Source organism: Nanorana parkeri, unplaced genomic scaffold, assembly GCF_000935625.1.
Source record: "Nanorana parkeri isolate BGI_ZX_2015 unplaced genomic scaffold, ASM93562v1 scaffold899, whole genome shotgun sequence".
Classification (NCBI taxonomy): Eukaryota; Metazoa; Chordata; class Amphibia; order Anura; family Dicroglossidae; genus Nanorana; species Nanorana parkeri.
This window is the reverse complement of record NW_017307167.1, coordinates 151,391-172,217: the sequence shown is the minus strand read 5'-3', so window position 1 is coordinate 172,217 and position 20,827 is coordinate 151,391. Positions and strand designations below refer to the sequence as shown.

Sequence of the window (20,827 nt, the reverse complement as noted above, 5' to 3'; positions counted from 1 at the left end):
TTGTTTTTTGGGTGCCCCCCCCCCCCCCCACCCCTGTTTTGGACTGCTTTTGAATGTCCCTATGTCTCAGAAGTCTTCAGAGCTGTGTCCCTCAATGGAAGATAGAGAAAATAGGGTTTTGTTCTTACTGTAAAATCTTTTATTTAAAGTCCATTGTGGTACACAGCTCCCTCCCCTAATGTCCTTTCACACTGCTTGTTACAGCTGGCAGATGTGAGGTGGTAGGGGTTATGTCCTTTAAAGTGGAAGGCTTTTAATTTTTTTTGCCTAGTGTCCATTTCTCCTGGAGCCAGCAACATAATCCTATGTCTCAGAATTCTTCACAGCTGTGTCCCTCAATGGACTCCGGGAAAAGGATTTTACTGTAAGAACAAAATCCTATTTTTTATGGTGTTTAAAGCAGCAACTTAAATCAGTTTATTATTAAACCATACCTTCCAAATCTGTTCTGAAAGCTTCCTATAACACCTCTGCTGACTGCTAAGTACAGTTCTCTGTGTTCAGCTAGGCAGTTGCTCTGTGAATTCTGTTTCTGTTGTAGTGCAGTTTATGCTTTTAAGGTAATGTGAAGATTATAAATGTTCTTTTAAAAAAAATGTAAATATGTGTGTTGTGACAATTGCAGCTGTTTTCTGGTTTTTCACAGATCTTTTTCTGTCTTTTTAGATTGAGAATAGTCTGAAGTCTTTGGAGAGATGCCAGTCCCTGGAGGAGATCCAACGATTACATGAATTAGGGGACTATTCATCTGTGGTTCGGCTAGTGTGCCCTACATTGTGTATGAGTGGTTATAGCCAGACTAAACACCTTGATTTCATGACATCACCTCCTGAACGGCCTGCCCAACTGCTACTTATGCAGGTGACCTGTTATAGCTTTCTTACCTTTTGTAAGGATCAGAGAGGCTTAACACTTGTGTTTATGTATGTGCCACAAATCATATCCTATTTATTAATAAAGCTAAGTGACAGTTTCAATTTCATATGGGGCATTATGACTTTAGCCTACTGAGATCCCACCCCCATTGCACTCATTCTGCTTTCCTCTGTATCCTACCCCCAACACACATCTCACTTCCCAGTATCCATGCCACTCCAGTAAAGAGCAATCATTCTTCTACCATGTATTGTATAGAAACAACAGAGCACTGGCCTCTTGCAACAATTTAGCTTTGGGTCCTCAGTGAGTATACTCCCATCTACCTATTTGGTCTTTCCATCTCACTCACCCTTTCCAGCTCTTCTTTGCAGAAGAGCACCTCCTGTTCCCTGGCAACAGTAATTAAACTTCCTTTTATACAGTCAAATTTACAACAATCATTGTTCATACAGCACTCCTCTGTCTCCTGTGCTGCACAGTTGCACTGCCTCCTTTCACTTTTTTTTGCAATGTTACATTTTCTTTGTGTGTGCCAGCTTCACTCCCTCTTTGTTGTCATCCGGTGCTTACAGACACTTACTCTCAGTACAGTACAGTACTCAGTCCTTCACATCCGATGCTGCATACTTAGTTACAGAATATGGACATAGCACATAGTCGCAGCAAGCAGCCAGAGAGCACTCCAGGCTCTTGCCTTCAATTTGCTGGTATTCTGAGTCACCTCAGATGCAGATCAAGGGCTTTTTGTTCCTGAACTGTATGTGATGTACACAGAGAAGGCTTTAGGATTCTAACGGCCGCCTGATATCTCTATAATGAAAACCTGTCACCGCAGTTAAAAAAAAAAAAAAAAGTACAAAGTAATAAAAACTTCTCTCCCCCTCTGTTTTGCTCACACTGTCGGTACCTTTTCTACACTCCCATATCTGCAACATTTCACGTTCTGGAATGGCAACACTTTTGCCATTACAGTATATACAATATTTTCATATGATTTTGTCAGTGAAGACTGTGATTAACTGACTTTTACCTTTTTTTAAAGTATATATAAAGGAAAAACATTTTCTTTATCGTCTATTGAGGGACACAGGACTTTAGTAATTTTTAGACAATTGGGCTAAACTGATGCCTTCAGGAGACTGTGACACTGGCAAACAAAAAAAAATTGTCAGCTCCTGTATAGCCTCTTCTCCAACCATCATGCCTCAGTTTTTTGCTAGCGTTCTAGGAGGCTGTTGTGGGGGGCTGGGTGACCTTTGGTGACCTTTAATAAATATTTGCAGTAAAGACAAACCTTTTATCTGCATGGCAAGTGCAACTACCATGTTTTAAAACGGAGTTTAAGCTAATAATTTGCTTCTGTCAGGGCCTGCTCATTTAGCTACCCTGGGTTACAAGAGTAGTGGCTGTACAATTGCTGCAGAACTTGATAAACTGTTTGGGTGTATTGACCTCAGATGATATCCAGCTAAATATTAACACAAGAGGCCCTGATAGAGTCACTGCAAATTTAATTTGTAGGATTCCTAGTGTTGTAGTATGCTGGGAACCCATCAATATTGTAAAGGATGCCCCTCTACCTGAACACTGCCTGTGTCTTTTGCTTCCCGCTTTTACCAGTTAGGGTTCTACACATGAGTATACCTGCTTTCTTCCTTTTCAAGGGAGTATCCCTTGCTAATAAGTCACATACTTCCTCGTAGGGTCAGCAGGCAAGACACTGTTGCCCTGCTGTAGTATTTCTTAAAGATGGATAGTGTAAGTCCGAATGTTTTAGTGGGACCTGGTTACTGGAAGGTCGATCCTCTTCTATGACAAAGCTGCAGTCTTCTGAGATAGTCTCCTTATATCTATTCCTCTTCCCATTCTCTATCGGGCTAATATTCCTAGTGTTCATACTATGATTTCTACCCTTAGTTCCTCTATCAAGGTTTCTTCCCTTTACAAGATGGTTTCTAAAATCATATATTTCATTATTGGTCAGTCAAGTATATAGTCTGGCTATCACATTCCAAAAACATGGATGTGAGTTTGAAGGACTCTTTCTCATCCTTCTGATCTTGGTATCATTGTATGCCAGTTTGTGTTGTGGTATATCTTCACCCCTGCCCTACCCCTTTTTATACAGGTGTTGTTGATCACTCTACTCTCTCCTTTAAAAGGATTCAGGGTTACTACCCTTCTTTTTTTCTAGCTTAATGTTTCCTTTCCCTCTTTCCATTTGGATCATATTCTGAAAAGGACTCTCTCTTTCAATGATGCATGTCTCATTTAGAGATGACTTGTCTATCAGGTAACATCTTTTCTTTTATGGACCCCCTTTCTCTGAAGTGAAGGGTTTAGGGCAGGGATGTCCAAACTGCGGCCCTCCAGCTGTGGTGGAACTACGAATCCCATGAGGCTTTGCAAGATTCTCACAGCCATGGACATGACTCCCGCAGAGAGACGCTTCACGGGATTCGTAGTTCCACCACAGCTGGAGGGCCGCAGTTTGGACATCCCTGCTTTAGGGGGTTCCTTTTAGGGCTCTGTCACTTGACTGGCTGGTTTATTTTCTAACATGCTCTATCTATCCAGGCTTCCTTTGACTAAAGTCAGGGGATAGGTTGAGGCATTTACCCTAGTAATAATTAATTCTTGTTACCCACCTTAGCTGTTCATCCAAGTGTTTTTTTTTTTTTTTTCCCCTCCTGTTAAGTAGTTTGGTATTCCACCTGTTTCTCTTATGGTGGAAGATTGGTTGTTCCTCTTACTGGTAATAAACCTGTTATGATCTGGAGCAGTAGGTTGATCCTTGGTGCCCTTCCCCTAAGTCCTGGCAGTTCAATTTTTGGTTGGCCCTGGTTCTTTTAACCTTCATTCAGATGTTGATCCATTCATATACTCTTTATAATATGATTTTTCACATCTGGCGCATCTCTCAGCGGCTACTGTCCACCCCTCCGTTGGACTGCTTTTTGACATCCCAATTGCTTAAGAATTGCTAAAGTCCTTCAGCCCTCAAATGGGTGATTAAAGCAAAGACGTTTTTTGAACAGTTGGTCTTGAAGTTCATTGGGGAACACAGGTCCTGCCCCTCTGTGTTATTTCCCTTATGTACTGCTTGCTCACAAAACTGAGGAATGCTGGTTGGAGGCTGGGCTATACGGGGGCTGGGCTATATAGGGGCAGGGTTAACATTTTTTTTACTTTGCCAATATCCTAACCTGAAGGCAGCAGTATAACCCAGTTTTCTAAGAATTACCGAAGTCAAGGACTTCAAGAAAATGATTTTACTATAAATGCAAAATCTTATTTTTTTTTTTTTTTTATAAGCCTTACCGGATATATTTTTATATAGAAGATTCAGATTTAAAATATTGAAAATGACTTTTTATGATAAAGCGTATACAAGGTTTTATTAATTTGGGTTTACATGTACTTTAACAAATGATCAGAATCATTAAAGAACTGTGGAATTCAATCATCAAAGTGGATTGTAAATTTGTAGTTAACATTTGCCTCCAGTTGGCTGAATAACATTTCCTATCCAATTGTATGGAGCAGATACTGTAGAGGAGATTAAATACTAACATCTTTTTTTTTTTATGACTTGACACCCTTGTTTCTTCATCTTAGGATTCCTTACTGAAACTCTCAGAATTCAAACAGTGTTTTGAGTGTTCAGAGGTTGCACTGAATGAAGCAATTCAACATATGATGAGCCCGACATCTGGCTCAGCTAAGGAGGAATGGGTTGCCACAGCAACACAGTTACTCTCGGGGATCGATCTGTCTTTATCATCTGACAGCAGTATTTTGCAGAGACCCACACTGACTTCACGTCTTGTGCGTCTCAGCAACAACCTCATACAGGTAACCAAGAAGAGATGCGCTAGGCAGAAAATCACATAGGCTATGCTTCTGCATTGGAATCAATAAAGTATGTCTAACATATGCAATACGAATACAGAGAAAGGCAACATTTTCAAATAAGCAGCAAATCTGTGCAATTGAAAAGAAAGTGCTGTTCTTTTTTTACTATATTATCTATTTTCATTTAGTATGGTCAGGACTTTAAAAGAGGCTAAAGCCAAAACGTTAAAATGTAAATGTATTTTTTTACCGGTTCATATGAAATATTGCATAAAATATTATCTTGTTTTTGATCCATTCGGCAGATGGAGCTCTTGGATTCTTTTCACAGGTCTTTAGCACTTGTTATGAAAAAGCCTGTCCACTGAGATAAATAGCATTGAATGAAATTTACTCAGACTAGGCAAATTAAATTTACTCAAACTACCAGACAGCTCAGCCCTAAGTTTAAAAAATATTGTGCATGAAAGGCAATTCTTTCTGTTGTGCTGTTTGTTCAGCTAACACATAGTTCTCTTGGGATCCTTTTGTTGTATTAAATGTCTATTTGTTACACAAGAACTGTATTTATAAGCATCAATATTGATTTAAAGCAACCTTGTTACCATAGTAACAGATATTTAACAAAGCTGCCCCATTTAGGCCCCATTCACACCAAGCGATATTGAGCGACTTTTTCCTATTGGGCTGTATGCAATCAGGAGCGAAATCGCTCGAAAAAAGGGTCATGTAGGAGCTACAGGCGATATTGAGCGTTATTGAGCGACGAGATGTGAACAGCTCCATTGAAATGGATTGGAGAAGCTACATAGAGCGATATCGCGTGGAAATATGAGCGATATCGCTGCAAAAATCGCTCGACAAATCGCTCAGTGTGAATAGGGCCTTAAGAAGGTTTATACTTCTCTGTCCAGTGGGCAGTTTGGTAATTCTTCACTCTGCTGAAGAATCCTGTTCTTCCCCGTTGTTCACTGGGGTCCCTCCCACAGGTCAATACATCACTACTGTGTTCTGTGGTGACACATGTCTTAGCTGGGACCACAGCCTCCAGTCTCATCTTATGCTACACACTTGGAAGTGTTGGATAGCATCCGAGCACCAATACTAACTGTACGCACTGTACTATTATGAATGGCCCCTTAGTTAGACCTAGCACTCTTATCAGAGGAGGTAAACTATGGGACTATTACCTGTAAAGGTCAAATAAAATCTATTACCTATAATAAAAAAACAAAAAAACTAACGCTCCTAATCTCAGTCTGTAAGTGAGGGCACAGTCCTGTTAGGTGGGGGCATAGCGTGTAGGTGGGGGCACATTCCTGTTAGGTGGGGGCATGGCGTGTAGGTGGGGGCACAGTCCTGTTAGGTGGGGTACATGGCTGTGTACAGTGGGTAGAGATAACACAGGCTGTGGTACACAATGCCCCCTCCCTCTGATAAAGACCACCACTCACCCTGCCCAGGCCTGTGTAGGACTTGTGTCCCCCAAGGGATCGGCTCTCGGATTCCCCAAGAGTAGCTGCATGCTGAGCCACAGCTTTCAGTGTCAGCTGCTGTGCCAGGACACAGCGCCACCCGCTGGCCAACGCGGCAAACTGCACCTGGCCACCAGCAGCTGAGCACCCAGATAAACTGAGCAGCTGATTCCAACTTGCAATAGCGATCTACCAAAAACAGCTTTGCGATTGACTGGTAGATCGCAATCGACCTTCTGGGCACCATTGCTCTAACGGCTTGTCAAAGACCCATCCCTGTCAAAACTTTGCTCTTTTGGTTTAAAATACAGTAAATACAAAACTTTTATCTGCATGGCAAGTGCAACTACCATGTTTTAAAACTGAGTGTAAGCTAATAATTTGCTTTTGTCAGGGCCTGCTCATTTAGCTATCCTAGGTTACAAGAGTAGTGGCTGTACAATTGCTGCAGAACTTGATAAACTGTTTGGGTGTATTGACCTCCGATGGTATCCAGCTAAATTTTAACACATATTGTGCTGTCAATAGGGCCTGATAGAATCACTGCAAATGTAATTTGTAGGATTCCTATTGTTGTAGTATGCTGGGAACCTATCAATATGGTAAAGGGTGCCCCTCTAACTGAACACGGCCTGTGTCTTTTGGACCTGAAGCTGTGATTGTACATTTCACCAATAAAACAACTTGCCCCCTTTTTTAGCCTTCATTATTTCTAAATGATTTGCAACCATTGAAACATTGTGCAATTTGTCAAAGTATCCTACAGAGAGCATTAATTAAGTAAAATAGACTCAACAAACTTACTTAAGGGTGTATTTATAGAGCATTCGCTCTCCAAAAGTCTGAGTATTGGATTTACAGTGCATTATAACCACTAGATTGATCCAAGGAGTATAGGAAATGTATATTCTACTCTGCTCCACCTAGTGGCCATAATGCACTGCAAATCTAATACTCAGACATTTGCAGAGCTGTTCGCTCTGTGAACATTTTATAAATACATCCTTATATGCCGTATTTGGAAAGAATCCCAAGCAAACAGCTAAATAACCAATTAAGATATAAACACGTAAATTGTTTTACCTGTCAAAGGATTTTTGTGATATTCTGCCTGTGATCCCTACAAAAACCCATTCTCTATGAATTCTGCCTCCAGCCGAGTGGAAGTGGACAATTAAGCAAAAAGCTATAAAGTTGAGGAGGAAAGTAGTGCCAGCTTCCTCTTGGCTATGCAATGTGGTAAAGTGTTAAATCTTGTAAATCACAAGAATTGCTAAACCAATAAACAAATCCTTTGGCAGGTCATACTGTTCACATATATGTGTTTCCACTATGTGTGCGGCTGCTTTACTGAAGTTCAGCTTTGTATTTTTAGTTCTCCCTGCATTAGAAAAAATACATTTTGGACTCATCTGAGTGTATAAGACAGTTGCAATGACATTTCTTATGTTAAATAAATGTTTGTCCCTATCTTCAGTTAATAGATTGCAGTATGGCTGCACAGGAGGATACTAAGGAGCCGTCTGTGTCCTCTGTCCTGCCCTGGATTATCCTCCATAGAATAATCCAGTACGAAGAGGATAACTTCCGCTCAATGTGTCAGCGGCATGGACAAACAGATGATAAGGAAGGTAATGTTTAAATCTCTGTGTTAAACATTGTGTTCTCCATATAAAAAAGTTACAGGAAATGCAAGCACGTCATGAGACTGGGTTGATACCCAGACAGATTTTTACTAGTGATTTGCTTGTATTCGTCAGAAAGAAATAAGGAAGAATCAATCTGGCTTTCAAGCAGTAAATTAGTAAAAGGTAATTAGTATCTACTAATCTGGACTACAAACACATTCCCTCTCCTCGTCTCCATTACATAGAGAGGCGTTACTTTGTAGTTCACAGTAGATAGCTGAGAAAACTGATAATTTCTGTTCAGTGAACAGGAAGTGATAAGGACACTGGAGTTCTGACAGAAAGAACAAGTACTTTTCTGTGCTTGCAGAAGAATTACAACCTCATATACCTTTTATAGCCAAGTAAGGTGCCATCGTAGCTTCTATTTGGATTGCAGTTGCCATGGTGCTTCACATCCGATCAGTTATGACAGAAAGCTATTTGAGGGCTTGAAAGTTTGGTTGAGAGCTGAAATAAGCACACTGACAACATTGACGGTTGGCATGCCCTAAAAGTAACTGTTTTGGGGGATATTAAATTAGTGCGTAGAGTTCCTCTTTCCTCAGTTTCATTGTCACAGGTCGGCTCAGTAGATCGGCAAGTGAGCGAACACATACCGGCTTTCGGTTACTTCTCGATCCTGTCACGGCAGAGAGCCGTGACAGGGGAGGGACTGGATCCCCCCCCGCTCCGATCCGCCAGCGCTGACTGGCGGAACGGACGGGGTAGGGGGCGGGTACAGCTGGCTCTGCCTCTAGATAGGCAGAGCCAGCTGTCACTCACGCAGCTGGGCGGATCCCGCCACAATTGTCGGGATCCGCTTCAGCTGCGGCATCTCAGTATACCGCGAGCTGTAGCTCGCTGTATACTGCGGCGTCTCTGTATACCGCAAGCTTTTTATAGTCCTTTCACTACATACATTTATACGGGGTCAGTGTCCTTGCGCTGCACACTAAGGCTGCCAGTGTGTCAGTGGAGATTACATTGTCTACACATTTGAATTGTTGAGATTGTTTCAAAAATGTCCCCGCTTGCTGTGTTGTGAAGCTCTGCCTCATTTTTACTGACGTATGGAATGGGTACAGACCACTGCATTACCTAGACCTACATTTGGGGCAAGTTTAGGAGTGCAACTGCTGAATAATAAGAGTACAAAATAGAGTTTTCATGTTCATACTTTTTTTAAAAACGTTTTTATATGCATATCGGAATAGTTTCCTGTGATTAAAGAAAGAGCCATTGTACTTCTTTATGACAGGTTCTGATGTGAGAAGGTCTCTTCTAGGAGATTCAAGCACTCCAATGCTTCCATCCTCCCTTATGCTGCTGAACGCAGCCCATGAGTACCTGGGCAGAAGATCATGGTGCTGTAACTCTGATGGAGCTCTCCTAAAATTCTATGTAAGTTATTCATGTATACAGTCTAGAAATAGATTGGTGTTCATTTACATCTAACTTGATGTTTCCTTTATCGAGAAAGGGAAATAGCATTCTTTAGAAAACCAATACTGCACAGGGAATCCTATGACAAGTGTGTTCCCTGTGATAAATATTCATCTGTAAAACAAATATTTTGTGTGTGTGTGTAGAGTACAAACGATAATATGAAATCACCTGCACTCCATACAGCATACAGACCTTAAGTAAGAAGTTGGTGCTTGAAGTGACAACACGGATGGCGCCGTGTCAGATACAGTCCATAATAGAAGTCACCATCACTCAATGATATGTGCAAGAAGTAAAGCACCTTTTATTCAATCGTCACATGTGTCAAACAGCCAACGTTTCGGGGCCACGCAGGGTCCCTTCTTCTGGGTGACATAGTGACCTATTATGGACTGTAGAGTACAAAAACACATAAAGTGTCAAATAAAATTAACCTTTTAAAAAAAAAAAGAAAACAAAACTAAATGAAGAACATTCCACAACCCCGCTGCTTTTTAAGAAAGAGGACAACCCTTTTATTGAAAAGCTCAATGTTTATGTTGTGTCCATGTTCATACCAGGCTACTTTATTTTGAACGTTAGAAGAGCAAAATGTAAGAGGGTGGCAGAACAGACGCACAAGTTTCGTTGTTGTGATGTGCCTGCATTTAGTTCTTTCTGTAAAAATGGGTCCCAAACAAATGGGTATTCTTGTTGTATTTGAAAATCCCCTATTAACATGCTAGTAAAATGTACCTATTGGCTTTGTTTAGGATAAAAGATTTATGGTATCGTAGTTTTTATGGACCTCCTCTTTTCCTTCAACTTACACAGGTACGTGTTCTTGTGAAAGAACTGGCAGCGTCCACCAATGAAGATGCCCATCCCTTCAAAGAGGAGCTAGAGACAGCTCTGGAGCAGTGCTTCTATTGTTTGTATGGGTATCCAAGCAAAAAGAGCAAGGCTCGATATCTGGAGGAGCATTCTGTTCAGCAGGTGACTGCCATCATAGGCTGGTGGCATTTAGAGCAATGTTTTTATGTGATGCAGTAATTTGTTTAAAGTGTGCTGTTAACAGTTTTACGGAAACTACACATAAAGAGTAATTGACAAGCTTATAATACTTCCTTGAGAAAACCCTGCTCTGGGCACATCCTCTTTCAATTGTGGACTAAATTCAGGAGAAATAGGCAGTAGGCATATAGAAAACTAGAGGCCACCTAGAGCAGGGGTACCCATAAGGTTGATCGCAATCCACCAGTTGTTCACAAAGCTAATGCTGGTAGATCGCGGGTCAACTCCCTGTCCTGCACTCCATTCCCGCTGTGTCAGTGCGCCCGAATGTGTCGGACGCTGAAGCATCCGACACATTCGGCCCTCCCCTCCCTGTCTGCAGCCTCTACCCACCCCCAGAGACATTTGGCCCGCCCCTACCCACCTGCAGAGATATTTGGCCGCCCCATTCAGCCTGCATAGTTGGGCACATTGTGACTGCCTCTGCCCGCCTGCAGTGTCCAATAAATGACGTGATAATGCCTGAATAAAAGAAAGCAAAGGACGGTGTTTAGAGCTTGTTCACACGAGTTGTGTGTTCCAGCGTTGTTAGCTGGTGGAACGCACTGTATTGCATAGTAAACTCCCCCCGGAGGGGGCGTTGGTGGTACATTGAAGTCACCAGAACGCGGGAACCACAATGACTGCGTTGCGGTCCAATGCAATTGAAAAAAATACTGCATGTGGGCTTTTTGAGTTCATTGTTAATATTGAACATCTGTATTCCTAGATGTTAACACAAAAAATTGTGGGCGCCCCTGCTCTAGAGGCTATAACCCCTCCGCCATCACGCCTGCAAGTTTTGTTTAGTGTTCTTAGGAAACTGGATGTTTACCTTTTTTGCTTTTTTGTTTTAGTTTGCAAAATTTTTCATTGTCGTCAACCAGTTACTGGTAGATTCAGGCCAGATATTGTAAACAGCTAGTGATGGCTGTTTACATACAAGCATTCCGGCGGCTGTAGAGCCGCCCGATTGGTTGTATTATGCATATGGGTTACATATCACCGCGAAAGTCTCAGTGTGAGAAATAATTTTAGAGCCAACTATCACTGTTAACACTAAACTAATGAGTGGTAAAAGCTTTTAAAGCGTCACCTATGGCAAATTTTGGGTATGGTACTTTTTTCTTTCTCAGGCACGTGCCATTTTAAAGCTTGCCATGTTTGGTGTCTATTTACCGACGTGACCCCGTCTTTTATATTTTACCAAAAATATGGATAATACATTTTTTATAGCACAACGTAGGGAAAACTGTTTTCTTTTTCTTCAAAATTTATGGTAATTTTTTCGTTTGTATAGTAAAAAATAAAAACCCCAGTGGTGATTAAATACCACCAAAAGAAACCTCTGTCTGTCCCCAAAAATTTTATAAAATTAATTTCAGTACAGCGTTGCATGACGAAATAAATGTCAGTTAAAATACCGCAGCACTGAATACTGAAAAATGGCCTGGCCAGGAAGGGGGTTTAACACCGCGGTCAGCAAGTGATTAATCTATTATCCACTGTCTGTGTTTGGAAAGTACTTAGGGCTGTGATCTGTTCCAACAGTTGACCTCTTTTTTTTTTCCTCGTTCATTGAAGGGCACATGAATTCAGATATATTTGGACTATATTGCCACCTACAGCTGGATTGGGCACTAGCAAGCAAAAAAGTTGTAAGCCAGCCCCCATTATAACGCCTCCTCTATCAATCACGTCTCAGTTTTTTGCTGCCATCCTAGGAGGATGTACATTTTTTCTTCAGCTCTGCTGAGAAATATCTAACCAGTTTTTGATAGCTTTTTTTTCTTGTTTTCTTTGTGGATTTCCTCTACCATTGACTTAATTCAGAATTTCTGACTACATTGCTGCTTGAACTGGTCTCTACATAGCAGGCATCCTGACTGTCCTTTCCTGAGCCTGACTTTAGAGTGTCATACCTAGATCCCACTGGATTGGATGCACAGGGCTAGGCAGGAATGTTATATTTGTTTAGAGATGCTACTTTAAAACCTGTGTGGTGAGTTCTTTTGGCCTCCAGATAAGTCACCTTTACATCCACACCCAGAGGCCTTTTCCTTCTAAAGCAGTTAACTAGTTCTGGACTTAGGGCCAGTTCACACCAAAAAGAGTGCGTTCCAGAGCGGTCAGCCTCAGGAACGCACTGAAATGCAAACCGGCCGACTCCCTGCATTCAAGGGAGGGGGTCGGGGTGGTGCTATGAAGTTAATAGCACTGCAGCCACGCCCCTGCCTGCACTTTAGTGTCTGCATTCCGGTCCAGTGCGATCTGCAAAAATGCTGCATGCACTTCAGGGAGCCGACCGGTTTATGTTCCAGTGCTTTCCAGTGGCTGAATACTCTGGAATGCACTCTTTTTGGTGTCAACCGGCCCTAATAGTCACGCCTGTAAACATTTTGGAAATACTGCAATGGCTCTCTCCCTAAAATGCCTCTCAGTTCACAATCAAACAATGGGGTATTTATATCTGGCCATCTTTGTGTTTTGGCACTTGAAATCTCATCCTTTCTCTCTGTTGCAACATCTTCCGATCTTGTAGTGCTGGGTCACCCAGCAGATAACAGCTCAACTGCCAGGAAGTAACTCCTGCCTCCGAAACCGTCTTTTGTGTGCTCCAATTTTTTTAAAAATTCATCTTCCTTTGTGTAGCTTACTATAGAATTTCTAAAATGTGCCCAATATTTTACATTCTAACTTGCATAATATTTTGCACTATTTATTGCTATAAAGAACATGGAAATGCCTTAGAGCTACCTGAAACATATGAATGGTTCTGTCACGGTTGTGCAGACACTATACTGTGTGTGTATATATTGAGAGAAAGCGAGAATATGAATGAGAATATACCTAACAGATCTGTCAGCTTAGTACTTGTGTACCACTCTCTTCCTGCAGGTGGAGCTGCTTTGGGAAGATGCTCTTATCTTGTTTGAGTACTTTAAACCAAAGACTCTTCCAGAATTTGATAGCTACAAAACCAGTACAGTCTCTGCTGATCTAGCAAACCTGCTAAAGAAGATGGCCACGATTAAACCTCTGTCCGATAAGCCTAAGTTGAGCATGGACATTGTCTCTGCTTATATTGATGGCACAAGCAACAAGGTATAGTAACAATTTAACATGAGCTTTCTGTTCTGTTAACAGTATGAGGATCCTTTTCTGAGTGGTTACCTGAATAAGATAGGTGTTATGTTAAGGGGCAATACTAGGGTTTATTTTTATCAGTAAAGTAAGTTAAATTGTATGTCAATGCAAAAAATAAATATATATTTAGTACCGCTCTGGAAGAATACATGCACACCTCCCCTTCTTGTATCCCTTTAAACATGCTCCAAGTACAGAAAAATTACTGTTGATGTGCCAGAAATATAGTGTATGCTACCTTCCTTTTTGACATGACAACACAGCTATGAATTCCTAAGCACGTGATGTAGGCCATGCCATCACTTCATTTCTAACGAATTACATAGAACACAGACCACATATCTCTTCCCGCCTCCTCATCTCCATAAGCCCTCCTTGTGCACAGGCAGAGAGCTCTTAAAGTCATCAGCTCACAAGATTTATGCCAAAATCACCAGGTATTTTTTACACTTATTGAACAGATATTTTAAAATGATTTCAATGGTTTGATTAGCAGCTTCAAAGGGACAAAATAAGAGGAGTTCATTGTTAGGGTGTACATACATTCTAATAATGGTCATTCTTCTTCTTCTTTTTTTTTTTTCTTAAAGTGACATTAAACCCTCAGATTTTTTAACATAAACCAATACGGTAATGTGTGCCTTACTGTAATCCATGGTTGTTTCCCTTCTCTTTGCAGCTCTTCCTTTTAAATCCTTATCTCTTCTCATGCTGGGGGAGAACTTCCATTTGCAGCTGAGTGCCTCTTCCTGTAGTGCTGGCTCAGGTTGTGAACCTGCACACAGACACCATGTATCCATTCCAGAGACAAGGCAGTCTGCTGCAAAACAGAAGTTCTGCCCAGCATGAGAAGAGATACGGATTTAAAAGGAAGAGCAGCAAAGAGAAGGGAAACAACCATGGATTACAGTAAGGCACACATTACACTATTGTTTTTTGTTAAAAAATCTGAGGTTTTAATGTCACTTTAAGATAATTTTTATTACATTTTGCATAAAAAAAACACAGTAACAATAAAATAAAACTCTTCAACCAACTACAGATTCTTTGTTTCCTCTTTTTAATAAGGTTTACATGTATGCTATAAGAGAGTACAATCGAGTATATGCTAGACAGCTCAAGGGTACAAACAATATAAAACTATGGTAATTCTTTTACTAGCATCTGCTCTTTCTTTCAGGTGCCAGCTCTTCCAGAAGGTGCTGATGATTCCCCTGCAATACTGAATGAGATATATTACCTTCTTGCTGATTATCACTTTAAAAACAAGGAGCAATCCAAAGCTATAAAATTCTACATGCATGACATCTGCATTTGTCCCAACAGGTGTGTCTACAGATCAACACTGTTTGACAGATATCTTGTTGAGTTTTTGTATTTGCCTATTAAAGGAGACCTATGAGGTGAGTGATTCACACTCACCCTCATAGTTACAGCCGACGTGTGCCATTGAAACTGTCACACGTCAACTCTATAGATCAGGAAGTGAGTGAACACCTACCGTTGCTCGCTCACTTCCCGATCATCTCTCTGCAGAAAACAGTGACTATTAGTCACCGCTACCTGCATGGATTCCCCCCTCCCCGATCCTCCAGCACTGATTGGAGGAACAGAAGGGGGAGGGGGCGGGCACAGCTGGCTCTACCTCTAGATAGCCAGAGCCCGCTGTCAATCAGCCAGCTGGGTTGATCTCGATAGTATTGTCGGGATCCGTCCCGGTTGTGGCGCTCTCAGTGTATATAGCGGGCAATAGTCCTCTGAGCTTTGGGTCACGGGAGGACATTAGTATATGTCCTCCTGTGACCCTAAAGAGAACTATGGGCTAAAAAGGTTACCTCATAGTTCTCTTTTAAGCACACATAAATGCTTAATTCCAGTTATTTCCTTGTCATTTTCTGTTAGCAAATACTGTAAATGTTTATTGATTGTTTCTTTCCTCTTATCAGGCTTTTTCCTTTAATACTGGCGTCACTTTTTCTGTGCCCACAGATTTGATTCCTGGGCTGGCATGGCCCTAGCAAGAGCAAGCCGTATCCAGGACAAACTCAATTCTAATGATATGAAGAATGATGGCCCCATATGGAAACATGCCACTGCTGTGCTAAACTGCTTTAAGCGAGCATTGGAAATTGACAGCTCTAATTTGTCCTTGTGGATTGAGTATGGCACAATGTCCTATACTCTGCACTCTTTTGCTTCCCGTCAGCTCAAACAGTTGATCAAAGATGTGCCTCCAGAGCTGGTGGGACAGGTAAAGTGCTATCATGTATTATCTTCCTAGAGCTGAGGTTGTTTTTACAGAGTCTACGCACTTTAAAACAAGAAATCAATGACCTCTATAGCTATAAACATTGTGAACATTGTGGAGAAATCATTCTACAAAGTTCAAAACAGAAGCTCTAAAATTGCAGATCTTCTCCCCTTATGTTCTGTGGCAGGAGAATCATGGCAGACTGCCAGGGATCAGAGGGTATTGGAAATTAAATCTTTTTCGCTGTCCTTGATTGCCTCTCACCTCTATTTCTGATCCCAACTCATTTCCTTTAACCAAATCAATGATTCCTCCACTTAGCAAGTTTTAATATGAGGCATTTTTAAAAAGAAATCCTCTTAGAGTTATTCTTATAAAGGAGGTAAACGGCATGAAGACTGGAAGTAGGTGGAGAAAGGAGGAGGCCTATAAACATGCCCTTGCAGCAGCAGCCTAGCTGTCTGACCCCAACTCTGCTATGGAGTCTGTCTGGCTGATCTTGCAGGCTACTCATCTTGCAAATGACTGTACTCTCAAAAAGCACGTAATAAACATTTTTTCCAAATAATGTGGGCTGGGCTGAGGGAGGAAACTACAGGTAGATTACTAGTTCAACTTGCCAGTTTCCACATTCTATCAGTATCGGACACCTTGGCCATTCTAGAGACCTTTGGTGATTTTTATCATTTTTTTGTTTACCTCAGAAACCTGCCATACTCCTGAGGAGCTAAAGACCATTTTGGGCACTTGATTTTCCTAACTTGACTTAGGCCTTCCTAGATGCCCCCCTCCTATGCATGATGACTTGGATAAGGCTGTTTCCAGCTTCCCAAATTGGAAGGCCCTAGGCAATTATGGTTTACTGATAGTAATCTATAAAAATGTAAAACTGAGCTCCTCCCTATTCTGCTTAAAACCTTTAACTATGTCCTTATCAACACATATGATCAAACAATATTATATTGACAAACACTATTATATTGGTAACGCTAAAGAAGGGCTAAAAATCCGTTCACAACTGACTTACAGGCTAATCTCATTGTTTAATGCTGTTAAAATTCTGGCTAAGGTGTTGTCATAGCATTTAGTCAAGATAATTTCTACCTTAATAATAATGCACCTTAATAAAAAATGCACCTTGATCAAATTTAAATCTGCAGCGATTTATATTTACAGGATCTTTCTAAACATACAAACCCCTCCTGACAACATGATTAACAGAGCCCTGCTGGCTTTGGCATGACCAAGGCCTTTGATATTGTAATCTGGCTCTGTCTTTGGGACATACTTAAGAAATTTGAGGTTTGGCTCTACCTATTTTAAATGGCCTCAACTTTTATATGCTCATCTTTAAACCTGTATCAGGGTTAATGACCCTTACTCATATTGGGGTTAACTGTTCCTCCTACTGTATAATCTCTCATTATCTGCAGCGTTGAAATTCACGGTTCCAATTGGAAATCAACCGGTAAGTCAAAACATTTGATAGCTGCCCTACTGTGTATTTTAGGTGAGACTATGGAATCCTGCCAAACTGCTGCTGGACATTAGGAATCTGCGTAAACGCCCCCCATGGTTTAATGACTCGCTACCAGAGCTGTTTAAGCTCTGGGTCTCCCTCTGTGGCAACAGGCTAAGGTTGGAATGGTGTCTGTTATAGCCAGCTGGTGTCTTGCAATTCTCTCAGTGGAGTAAATACAGGTGGCAACAAGATTTAGGCACATTCTTGGTACAATACCTAAAGTGTCTCTGTCATAGTGTGATGTAATTGTTCATTCTACGTAGGACATACTGCACACTCCAGTTTCTATTTACTATTGGGCTATGCACAGACTTTAATTGCATGAAGTGCAGGAGAGATAAAGCAGATCTGATCCATGTTTTATGGAGATGTCCAAAGTTGCTTCAATACTGGAATGGTTCTGAGGGATGTTCTATATATTCTTGATGGAAAAACTGCCACACACTGAAAGGGCTTTGTGCTGAAATATATGGTCTTTGTGGCTTAAGGATTGATAATTACCTGGAGTTCCCCACAGATATCGCCACCCAGTTAGCTCGTTTGTAGCACACAGCCTTGGATAGTGCCTGTTAAGGGCAGTGATATTGGGTGTGGGAAATAAGACCTAGTACACAATATACTATTGATTGCTATCTTTGGTTTATTATCACATAAAGTATGATGGTGTTTGCTCTGGTGCCTTGACAATTACACTTTTGCAATATGTTCATATTTGTCGGACTCTACAAATAGTAAAAACTATCCGATTTAAAAAATATCTAGAAAAAAGTACACTTCATTAACAGTAACACTATATTTTAAAAAAAATTAACTCTGAAGTATTTTAAAGGTATTTTTGTATATTGATTGCATAGAAAATAATATAATTTTTAAGACAATATCACCAAAAGAAAGCCTTGTTTGTCCCATAAACATATGTATTACTTTGTTATCTTAAGTAATGACAAAGTTATCGATTAATAAAATATTAAGTATAATAATTTCCCTGGTCCATAAGGTGTACAGAGGTGCGAGTGCTGAAGTGGTTAGCATTAGCTGTGCTTTGTACTCTGAGAGCGTCTTTCTTTATTTGCATGCAATGTGCTGTGCTGCTTTTGAATCATGACTTGAATTTTTGTATCTGTAGTTGAAGGAACGTCGGGACAGCATGCTTGAGACAGCCAAGCAATGCTTCATGTCTGCTTCTCGTTGTGAAGGAGAAGGCGATGAGGAAGAGTGGTTAATTCATTATATGCTGGGCAAGATTTGTGAAAAACAGAAAGCAGCTCCAGAGCAGTATCTGCAACACTACAAACAGGCAGCACATTACCTGCATGAGGAAGCAGCTCATTATCCTAAGAAGATCCATTATCACAATCCTCCAGAGCTGGCCATGGAGGCTTTAGAGGTAGCGCAATTATTTTTTTGGTGTATGCAAAATATTGGTCTGACTGCAGCCCACAGGGCTTTTAGTAAACTTATAATTTTTACTGTAGCACCGTACTTCCCCCCTGCCCCTCATAACATCAACAAGCTTCTAGAATTGGAACGACTTGGCTACTATAGCCTTTGCGAAAGTCCGATAATCATTTGTCCCACTGTTGCAGACCAGGATGATATTTTGGTCAAAACTTTATGTACTCTGTAATGGTCTGTTTTTTAATGCAAATACAACAAAGGCACAATATTTTATCTGCTGTCTGCTAAGATTAAGTTCTGGATTTATTTGCAGTGCCTGAGCAGATCTGGTTATATTTCTGCCCTGATAGCAGTGATCATGTGGCTGGCCTAGTAAGTAGATACTTTAATAGATCATTTTATATCCAGTCTGATCACAGTGATCATGCATCAAGTCTAACTGGCAGGTACTCAAGCAGATCCTTTTACACTCAGCCTTATCACCATGATCATGTAGCAGGTCTGGCTAGTAGAGGCATGAGCAGATCCTTAGGCTGGCCATACACCTTACAACCATCACACGACTTTCGTTGTGCGATGGTTGTAAGGTCATTAAAATTTTGTACGATCTGCCCATCTTGGACAGGCAGATCGTACTTGCGGAGAGGGCTTGCGATGATTGCAGTGCTGAGCGGGCAGTGTGCGCTTGCGCACACCGGCCCGTGCGGCATTCGTCTTCCAAGCACGCTACCAACCCGCCGAAAATCGTACGATTTTCCGCGTGTTTTCGAGCGTGCTAGGAAGACAAAAGTTGTGCGACCGTACAGTAGATGCGATCACACGCTGCCCATACACCTGCTGATTATTGTACGATCGTGGGATCACCCGCGATTATCGTACGATAATCAGCAGGTGGATGGGCACCTTTTATCCTAATCACATTGATTATCAAGTATGGTAAGTAGATGTCTTTTGTAGCTGTTAAGACTGCATCATGGAATTCATTATACAATTATATAATTCTTTTTAATAAAGATGTGATGTAAAATGATTGGCTGCTTTTTAAACATGTATTTATCACAATTTAAAAACATGGATTAGGTAGTAGTACATTAGTGTATACTACGGTACATACGTTAGAAGGTAGTCAAGTTTATGATTTTTCTGCCAAGGGAAATAATATTGAACAACATTGTGATGGCTGTTTGCAAGTTGCCTGAACATCTTTCCTGTAGAAAACGTAATCTCCAGATATAATTATTGGAACTCATTACAGAGCTTATTGATCCAGGAAATGAATCTTGCCTTTTTTTATAGAACCAGCAAGGAATTTTATCTGCCATTAAGACATAGATAACGTTTTTATCTTCTTCTGATTGCTCGTTGGTGTTATGTTTCCTAATAGGTAGAAGGTGATCCACAATAATAAAGGTAGATTATTCTCTTTCTATAAATTTGTACCAATGTAAGGAAGAATACATAGCATCTGGGGTTACATAAGGATTAGTGGTATTTATGCAACAATTGACAAACTGTGCAAGTGCAGCAAGGGACTGTTGACAGAAATCAATGTACTGTACATGTGCAGTTGGAGCAGTAAAGGCTTTGGTACAGCATATGCACCTCTAGAATGCTGTTCACAGTTCTTGTGTTGGTTGTGTGCTGTGAGGATGATTCACCATTAAAGTGAAGGGAATAAAAAAGGTAAGTATTTTCTTGTAGCCAGTGGGGTGGCATCTTCTGGTGACCTGGGAACTGTCTGCATTTTAATTATTACAACATAGGGACCACCTGTCATAAACTGGTTGGAGATGAGCCCTGTTATAAGTATAATAAAAGAGATGGCTTAAAGAGATCCTATTTCTATCCTGAGAAACATCAGTGAGTGGCACCCTGTCAAAGAATAGGGCAAATATTTACCTGTCTGACAGGCAGCAAGGGTAATCTTTGTTTGCTTCAAGAGCTACAGGTGCTGCTTCAGTCTGACACCTGAGTGAATATAGATATCGTTTCCCTTGGTGCTCGCTGTTTTCTCCCGCTGAAAACCCATATCATTGCAGTACAGTAGTCTGTACTGGGTCGGCTGAAGGAGCTATCGCTTCCAGCAGGGGACATGTTATATGACACACTTGGAAATGTCATATCACAGGCACCTGTAGCTCTTGACGTGACC

The 20,827-nt window shown here is 41.0% G+C and overlaps 1 protein-coding gene across 1 annotated transcript in view; it reads left to right on the top strand.

Annotated features, from left to right (window-relative positions):
- Positions 1-20,827, top strand: part of CABIN1 (calcineurin binding protein 1) — a 160,136-nt gene that overhangs the window by 28,668 nt on the left and 110,641 nt on the right. Inside the window, exons 17-25 of the mRNA XM_018565909.1 lie at positions 667-861; positions 4,498-4,734; positions 7,687-7,840; positions 9,165-9,280; positions 10,139-10,300; positions 13,256-13,462; positions 14,685-14,830; positions 15,494-15,755; positions 18,404-18,664. Coding sequence (XP_018421411.1) covers positions 667-861; positions 4,498-4,734; positions 7,687-7,840; positions 9,165-9,280; positions 10,139-10,300; positions 13,256-13,462; positions 14,685-14,830; positions 15,494-15,755; positions 18,404-18,664 — 1,740 coding nt within the window. The remainder of the gene's footprint in view (positions 1-666; positions 862-4,497; positions 4,735-7,686; positions 7,841-9,164; positions 9,281-10,138; positions 10,301-13,255; positions 13,463-14,684; positions 14,831-15,493; positions 15,756-18,403; positions 18,665-20,827) is intronic.